The following is a 9851-nucleotide window of genomic DNA, read 5'->3' on the forward strand; positions in this document are numbered from 1 at the left end:
TCTGCACAGTTCTTGGAGGGAAGGCAAGACAGGGCTGCAGGGGAACTGCTAGGTAGTTCTGCATAGTTTTTAAGAGCAAGGCATGACAGGGCTGCAAGGGAATTGCTATACATGACTGCGTAATTTTGGAGAACAGTGTAGGACAGGCAACAGAGGGCCTACTAGACATGACTACGCAGTTTTGGAGAATAGTGCAGGACAGACATCACAAATCCTACTAGACATGACTGTGAAATTTTGGAGAATAGTGCAAGACAGGAAAGAGAGGGCCTGATAGACATGTTTGTGTAGTTTCTAAAGGTAGTGCAAAGCAAGCTAGTAGTTTTGGAGATTAGTGTAGGAGAGGTAGTAGGAGGTCTGCTGGAAATGTCTGCATAGTTTCTAAAGGAAGTGTAGAGAAAGGTAGGAGAGGACTTGTAAGACATGTCTACGAAGTTTTGGAGATTAGTGTAGATCCAGGTCTTGGTGCAGTGTAGGGTTCACGCAGACTAGAAGGAGGCTTAATGATTGTGCTTAAGAAATGCACAGTTCATTTTGGACATGGAGGCAGTTTCTATGTAGTTCTGGGAGGTAAACAGGATGCTCACCTTTGGGATTGCACAATGCAACTGACCTGGAGGACAACTTCAAGCGCTGCATAGTTTTGGGCAGCAGAGCAAGGTCACTGCGGGCTGAGATCACACAGTGCAGCTCAGTTAGGATCCGGTGGAAGAGGCTTGTCCGGTCGGACATACTTTTAGGAAAATGACTAAGTGTTGAAAGCAAGTGAACTTGTGCAGACTTGACATTGTGATCACCCACTTATCATACTTTGACGATGAGACAACATAGACCACCAGAAAACAAGACAAAACATGCCCTCGGTGAGACTATCTTAGAGCTGAAAGCGACAAGCACGACACTTGAGATAGACCTTTGGACGACCGTCACGACACTTGCGCGACAGTACTTACAACTTTGTGTGTGAGTACGACAGATGTTCACATAGAGAAGACAACCCAAACACACAAAGACAAACCTTCAAAATCATCAGAACAAGATCGCAAGCATGAAAAAGCAATTAATATGCCAAAAGACGACCATTGGTCAGTAAAAGGGTGAAAAGACTCCACAGGAGCTCACGAGGTGAGCTTGAGTGTTTTTCAACCATCAAAGGAAAAAGAAAGGAAGGCTCCAAAATTTGGATGTAAGCCAAAATTTTGGAGGGTGTTGCAACCGCTACAACAAGTCCATAACATGAAAGAGATGCGAACCAGGGACCATAACGACATGAAAGTTGTGATGGGCCCGCACCCTCAACTCTGCACACGCATCTGAATGAACACATGAAAAATGTCGGTGAAGCCATGAAACCCCAATAACAAGACCATACCAAGAGGCATCAATAGGGAGAATGTAGAGCGACTCCCCACCGAAGTCAGTGACAGGAAAACGTGGTCCACAACACCCAAGAATGCACTATTGAACCAAAGCGGTAAGAGACACTGAGGAAGAGGGGGCCGCAATAGCTAGAGTTCCAGCTGTTGAGCCTCCTCATTGCCAAGACATAAAAAAACCAGGGGGCTAGGGTTAAGAGAAAATAAAATCTTCACGCCATATCCTTTACAAATTACCATTTTTTCTTGATATTAACTCTATGATAATATTATTTTCTATAATAATTTCATATAACTTGGCTAAAAGGGTTAATAATATTAGTTTTATAATTAAAGGGGCTACTTTTATGCTCTCTTTGAAAAATAATAACTATGAGTCTCTGAGTCCATGGTTTACGGAAACATTGCTTGAGCCTTATTGGATTGATGAGATTGTGAATATGGGGAATAAGGTTAACTCCTCCAACTACTATGATTTCTACTTGATAAGTTTTGATGTCATTATCTTTTCCTTTAGGAAGTCTCTTAACCCCAAAATCTATGTCTTATGAAGTAAAAAACTCTTCCTTTTTAGTAAGGGTTTGAATGTTGTCCACTGCATTAGCATATTCATAAAGCTTCTTAAGGTATAAATTCTAGTTTCCCAAGGAAATGATATTGTTCTATTTAGTTTTAGAAGCTAGAATTTTCCTCCACAACTTTTAAGGATCTAAATCAGAAATATGTAAAATCTTATCATTATTTTTATTTAGATAAGATCTTTTTCTTTTGTAACAATTTATATTGTTATGATTTAGGGATGATGTTTTTTCTATAAATTTTACAATTACACATTTTCCTTTTTTTTCATGAAATTTCCAAAAAAAATCTTACTTACTATTTTATCATAAGCCACCATATTTATATGATTAAGAAGATATTTTTTCAAATTCTTTTAAATTATGGCTTTCAATATAAACAAGTGAAATTCATTACAAAAACAAATTTTTAATTAAGTGATAATGCTAAGGAGATTCTATTCCACCAAATTTACTTAAAAATTAAATTAACCCATCAATATAACATGATCATTGCAAAATATAACATGACCCTTTTGCATCACAAGTAACAAACATGTAACTTGAACAAATCTCAAAACATTTTTCATAAAAGTTTTTTATGTCAATGGAATTATTAAAAATAGGTAATATATATTTTTTTCCTTTAATAATAATATATGCGCTTTTTTATTTCATTAAAAAAGTAAATAATTAATTTCAAATATGTATACTGTTTTTTATATTATTAAAAATCCTCGATCAGGGTGCGATCGAGATGTATAGCAAAATGAATTAGCGACAAATGAAGGGGAGCAAGGACAATGAATGGAGTCCCCATACTCCTCACACGATCGACAAGGTAGTATTGTTGGTAGTTTGCATGCGCATAAGTTATTACAAAGGAGAAGATGACTGGATTATCAGTTGTTGGGAAATTCTGAATAGTGTTGTTCTATCAAGATTCTATAGCTCTCAAAAAGGAAGAGAGACCTTGGCAATTGGAAAACTGAGTAGAAGACGTTGACAAGAGGTGGAGGCTACCACGACTCATCACCCACATCCAGAGGAATCGACTCCTTCAGAAGACTTCTTCTGCGGGTATGTTTCTATGGAAGTTTCCTATCTTGTAATCCCCTCTGTCCCGTCTATGTCTGTGTGTTTTCGATGGCAAAGTTTGACCATGATATCTTACATTAATGAGATACCAACCCATGAAAGGAGGAAGGAAATTATGGTTATGTATGGTGAATTGTTTGTGCATTTGTCTGCTATTTCTATATACTTCGATATTTTTTCTTTTGCATATGGAAATGTATTCAGAGGCTCTCGTATGGAATTTCACTGGATTTATTCATTGGTCTGCCTACGGACGTGCTTATATCAGTAGTTTGGGGTTTTTGTTGAATATTTTTTGAAATTTGAACATGGCCCTTCTTTCTTTGTTAAAATATTTCAGTTCTCGTTGTCATGAGGAGATTGGGATGGTCACTGTCCACTCTAAAAGTCATATTCACTGCTATACCTCTATCACTAGGTGGGTTGGTAAAATTATATCTCATAGTTATCTGTTTCTACCCCTGACTACTCCTATAGGTCGTTTAGTGTGGAAACATTTGTGGATTGTTAAGTCAGTCCACAACTGTGCATCGGTCTTAGTCATGCATGGGTTTGGGTTTAACCATCTTAGCAATGATTTGTGCATCTGTTGGATTATAAAAATCATGGTCCACCCTTCATCTACCACCGACTTGTCAACCAGAGGAGGTTGTGGTCACCGTAGGAGGAATGGGCAACACCACATAGCCAATTAGCCCTAGTCTCAACCTTCAAGAAACCATCACTCTCAAACCACCTCTAGCCTCATACATGACGCAACTTAGGTTTTTGAAATTGGCACTCCAAAACAGGTCTATCAACTAATCTCAGGCTGGGAAGCAAAAATGAACTAATAGGCGATAGAATCAAATGTGGATTTGGGTGATTGGAAAGATTTGGCTCCAGACCCGGGTCACTCCTATGGAAGATCCACCCAATATAAACAAAATTTTTACCTCTATTGGATAATGAAGAACCTCGTAGCCAAAGCCTTGGCTGCCCCTCGAGATGAATGTATTCAAGAATTCCTGATGATGGATCCCTGTTGGGATTTGAAACGTTGACGAAAAATGGTTTTTACTGTGGGTTCTTTGATAACTAAGTCAAATGAATATGGATATGCTGAAATTCAAAAGGATCTGCAACAATTCCAGTTTCAATTGTAGCAACAAAATGGACGACTTAGTTGCATTGAGAGACACATCCCATGCATTCCCCTGTTAGATCTTCCAAGTTCAAGTGTGAAGGATCCAACCCCAGTGGATTCTTCTGATGATTAGTGGATTATATGTTTCAATTTTGACTTATATTTTTCCATATGCAGTGTCTACAGTTTCTAGTTTCAGACTTTAGATATTTAGCATATAGTAGGAAACAAGACATTTAGACATATATAACTTTGCTTGACAGTCTCAAACTCTTTTAGTTTTGGATGATATATAATGCAGTTAGGTGCCAAACGGATCTGGTTTTCGGTTAGGGAGGTTCAAGCAACCTAATGATTTGATCTATGTATATAACTTTCTTTTTAAGAAAATTAATGAAAAATATCCTCCCAACCTTAAAAAAATATTATTAAAAATATGACAAACAATGCTACAACTCACTAGACCCAGCAATCTAATATGTCCATTTTTTTCCTGAAACCTAATTAACTCTTCAACATGCAAAGGAGTAAATCAAAGAAGCCATAGGGCGAGTCATATTATACAGATTCCCTTTAAATGTGACCTGTCAGGTTATGGTTTTGCCAAAATATGTTAAATTATTTTAAACCTGAATAACTAATTCTTACTTTACTTTTGGCAGAACCATGATCATCTCATCCTTATCTTACTTTTGGCAAAACTATGATCTGACAACTCACATATAAAGCGAGCCTATATAATATATAGGCGTTGCCAACCAGCATTGGGTCAAGGTTGCCCAAAATATGGTGGTGGTTGTGGTTGTGCCATTGCAATATTTTGGTTCTGAGTTGGCCCTCTTGGATTCCTCACTTCAACTGTTAAAAGATAGTAAACTAAGGCACAAAGGACAGTTAGTATGGCAAACATTGCCCCTGCAGCAAAAACGCCCGGCGCTAAATAGGTACAAGAAATATTGCCCAACGAGTTAGTTATCGTTATATGTCGACCACTCAGAACAGCTCCAGCCACAAGTGTATTCATGGCCACTGTAAAGGTAATCCTGTAAAATCACAAATAATGAAGAATGAGTGAGAATTAGCCAGGGACAGAAGGACACTGCTCAGGACACTGGCCTGGAATTTAGAGTAATTTTATTAAAATAATAAATATATTTCATTAAATCTGGACCGGAATTTAGAGTAAATTTTTTTTTAAATAATAAATAACTATAAATATAATGTTATTTTTGAAATAGTAAAAATACTAAGAAGATTATTTGTAAATCAATTCCAAATTCCAAATATCAAAATTCCATTTTAGATAAAAACAAAAATACCAAGAAATGACAAGACAGTTGGTGGCAATTGTCTTCTTGCAGCTTGAGCGGTAGAGACCACCACAACAAACGCAACCAGGTGCAACATTTGCAATGAGTTGAGCCACTAAAAGCACCAACCCTGCAACTATTCCCAATGCCTCTGAAGGACTTGTGGGATATGAGCACATACCATTACCATCTACCCCGATATCGTCAGCCTGTTAAATAAAATGGTTATCACATAGACATGTAAAAGTTGGTTCATCAAAAACACACATTAATTAAATATGAAAGATTCCATAAATGTTTATCAACTCTTACCTAGGAAAATAAGATCATGTACAAATTACAAATTTAAAGAAAATGCATGCTTATTTAAAGAAAATGCATGCTTATTTACATCAGGATTCTATATATTACTCAATGGAGAAGAAGCAATACTAAAATTATGGAAATATTAATATTCTCAATTCAATTAATCATATTAACTTCAATAGGTTTTTCTTTGAAATTTGTGAGATACAGTAAATTTATTGAGTTTGGAGGTTTATTGTATAGTTTAGTAATCAGTCATAAAAGTTGAAATGTTTATGTTTGTTAAAATAAAAAAATTATTGAGCTTAGAGGTTCATTTTACAGCGAGTATGATGTGTAATGCTATCTTTTTGTCATCAATGTTGTTCATGTTCTACTATTTTTTTTTTTTGAGTCCACTCTACGACCTAGTATGATGTGTAACGATATCCAACTATAGTCTATCAAAGTTTAAATTTTGCTCATATCCCCAAAATACAAAAATTTAAAAATCTAAAAATAAAGAAAACTAAATAACTATACAAAACATTTAAATAATATCACCTCATAAAAAATTTGAAAGTGAAGAAATTGAATCCCTAAAAAATTTGAAAGTGAAGAAATTGAATCCCTCTCTGCTCATGTGAAATTATATTTAAGATGGATCTATACTAGCATTATTCAAAATTTATGTTAATCAATTTTTAAATTAGAGTTAAATAACATAATAATACTGGATATTATAATTGTTAAAATATAATTAATATATATTATTTTTTCATTTTTATATTAATTATAAATTTCTGAAATTTAATATACATGAATTAATTTAATTATTTAAATTAATTCATATCTATTCCATTTTCAAAATATTTAAAAATCTTTTTAAATTTATATTTTAACATTATTAAAAAAATATTTTTTAATTTTTTTATATTGATTGGAAATTTTTGAAATTTAATTAATAAAAAATATTTCAATTATTTAATTTTTTAACATTATTAAAAAATAAAATTAATTAATTATTTAATAAACATAAATAAATTTAACTATTTAACATGGATGAGTTCATATCCATTTAATTTTTTAAAATTTTAAAATCTTACGAAATATATATTTTAACATTATTAAAAATAAATACATATATATTTTTAAACGTAATAAATTCCTTTCAAATAAAATAGTGCAAACCCAACATTTATTTTCGATAGATTGAAAATAAATTTATATGAAACAACACTGTAATACAAGAGCAAGAGGGACAAAAGCAAGATTAAGGATCTGAGGACAAAAGTCTTCTTCGGAAAATCGAAAAAGAGCATGAACTGCAAGACAGGATTGATCTATTAATCTATTTTAATTTTAGTTAATTGAAAGTAGGAATAGTTTGTTAATCAAAACTGCGGATAATTTTCAACCCATAATCAGACATATTTACTATTTTATATTTTTATACATATATTTATCAAATGGGGAATGAATATATATATATATATGATTTTAACATTTATTAAGATTATTTCGATCTCAAAAGAAAGAAAGTTTAATTGTTATTTTTCAAAATCTTGTTTCTGTGATCGAGTAGAGAAATAAGCATTCCAAGATTGTTATAGTTGGGTTGACTTAATAAGTCAAAAAGATTGGAAGTGTGACTGATAATAGGGAATTGAGAGTGGATGTGGGCAAGAGCCTGATAATCTAAAAAGGAATGCTTTTCATCTTCCACCTTTTTAGTATCACAAATATAAGGGAATGCTTTTCATTTTTGGCTTTATTATAACAAATCTGACAGGTTCTATTGTCCCATGAAATCTTTAAGTAGATTAACTCATAAATTTTTTATATATATAAATAAATTTAAATAATTAAAAATAAAACAAGTAAATTGAAAAAAATTAATTAAAAACTCGGTCACTTTTTTTTCATCTTTCTTTTTAGAAGCTGATTTTTCCAATTAATAGTAAGGTTTTAGTTATAGGTTTAATATTCAAATATAATATAATGAAGATAAGGAAAAAAATATACTTTTAATTTTATAAAATATAAATATCATAAAAAAAACTATTCGATTCCTACTTGCAAAAAAACAGGGTGATCGAGATCCCCTTCCCCTGGTTGTGCAAGCACCGAAAAATATAAAAAATAAGAAAAGTTAATGTATGATAAAGATATTATTAACTTTAAATTAAAAAATTCTGGAATCTTTTTACATCATATATATGGCTAAACTAATGGTAAGATAAATGTTTGATAAGTGCTAATATAAAAGTTTTTAGTATAATAATAAAAAATAAAAATAGTATTATTTTATTATGATACAAATGGTATAATAGATAATAAAATTTTATTATTAATTATAAATCATATTTCTATTAGAATAATTAAAAAAATATTTATATTTTAAAATAAACTCTATATATATATAAAAGTTTCCTCCAGTCCATAAATCCATAAATAAATAAAGAATAAAGAATATAGAATACAAAATTACTTTTATTAGCTAAAGAGAATTGAAAATTCTAACCAATATCTATAAACAAATTGAAAGTGAGAGGTTAACTTGATTAGTATCAATGGTTCTTTCTGTCATTTCTGTGAAAATACAAACATGGAGGATGAAAATAACTTCTTCTTAGAGTGCCCAGCCTACAACCACATTAGATCTAAGTTTCAAAATCTTTGTTGCAACACTCACCTTCCTAGCCTTTTAGGATGTCAAAATTACAGTGAGCTAGGAAGGCTTCTCTCCAAACTTTTTGAGTATAAGAAAAAAATCTTAAATCAAATTAAATAATTCGTTTCTTTAGATTTAATAGACCAAAATTTGGTGTAGTGAACGTTAACCATCATCATAAATTAAAATTTAATTTAACTGTTTTAATTTCTTCAGAATTATAATTTCTTCAGAATTTTAATTTTTACTGGTTTTGTCACGAGATTAATATAGCTCAGAACCTACTCTAACCACGATTTCTTCAATTGAAAAAAAAAAACAAAATCTTCAAATAACTGTAAAGAAAAGATAGGAAAAAATTGTGATATGGGTTTGCTCACCTTGACACGCTTGACCTCTGCAACGACGCCCAACACAGCCGCAAGCAGCCCCAGGAATCCCACCACTAAGCTTATCACGAAGTGCAAAATCTCCATCGCGGATTCTAATCTCTCAATGATCGAAAAAATAATGATACACAGCACAGAAACTCGATGTTTGGTCTCTTAAACTCTGGTTCTTGCACTTGTATTGTATCACTCTAAACCTGTTACCTCCATTTATATATATTGATCATTGGGGAGGGGAGTCGAACGTTTGACATATGCAAGCTGGCAAGTTTGGAGTCTCCGCATCCTGGCATGCATCATGGCATGCACATTATGAGAACAGTTATCCCATCATTCTCGTTTCTTGTGTTTTCAGAATGATTGAATCTAGTGGGAGTTGACTTTAAATATATTTTTGAATCGAATTGTTTTGAGCGTGAGTTTTTTTGGATTTTTAGGGTGTCTGAATTAGTAGAAAAATTTGAGGTGTAATTTTGATTAGTGTTATTTAAATTGGTTTTTTTATTGTATATATAGATTCAGCATCCCTAAAATTTCTTAAGCACTTTGATTGTACAGAGATTACTTTTCAAGTTTGTGATTTAAAAAATTTCTCCCAAATTTTAAAGAAATTAAATTAAGAAAACCAACCAAAAAAAATTCCAAAAAAATTCACCAAAAACAACTCATATTTTGATTGTGATTTAAAAAATTTCTCCCAAATTTTAAAGAAATTAAACTAAGAAAACCAACCAAAAAAATTCCAAAAAAATTCACCAAAAACAACTCATATTTTGATTGTGAATTAAGTAAAATTCCAGACTATTCTATATCTTTTTCCCCGTACATTGAATTAATTATTTGCATTTATTTTCATTATGACTGACTGCAACTTGTCTAAATCCAATAAATAATTTATGTCATGTTATTTAGAATTAAATTTTAATATATAATTAATTTCGATATTATTTTCAATCTATGTAATTGTAATGACCCTGGAAAATTTGTAAATATTTTATTACCAGTGTAGGTGAAAACATTGGACAAGGATTGTTAT

General features: G+C 32.0%; 1 protein-coding gene across 1 annotated transcript; it reads right to left on the reverse strand.

Annotated features, from left to right (window-relative positions):
• Window positions 1-4926: 4926 nt before the first annotated feature.
• Window positions 4927-8902, reverse strand: LOC149252730 (protein VASCULATURE COMPLEXITY AND CONNECTIVITY-like). Its single transcript, XM_089454254.1, has 3 exons — window positions 8807-8902; window positions 5477-5676; window positions 4927-5200 (listed from the first exon to the last, which is right to left on the reverse strand). The coding sequence occupies exons 1-3, from the start codon at window positions 8900-8902 to the stop codon at window positions 4927-4929; spliced, it is 570 nt and encodes a 189-aa protein (XP_089310380.1).
• Window positions 8903-9851: the final 949 nt, after the last annotated feature.

Source organism: Pinus tabuliformis, chromosome 7, assembly GCF_031772625.1.
Source record: "Pinus tabuliformis cultivar Carrire ecotype Pingquan chromosome 7, CPIR1, whole genome shotgun sequence".
Taxonomy (NCBI): Eukaryota; Viridiplantae; Streptophyta; class Pinopsida; order Pinales; family Pinaceae; genus Pinus; species Pinus tabuliformis.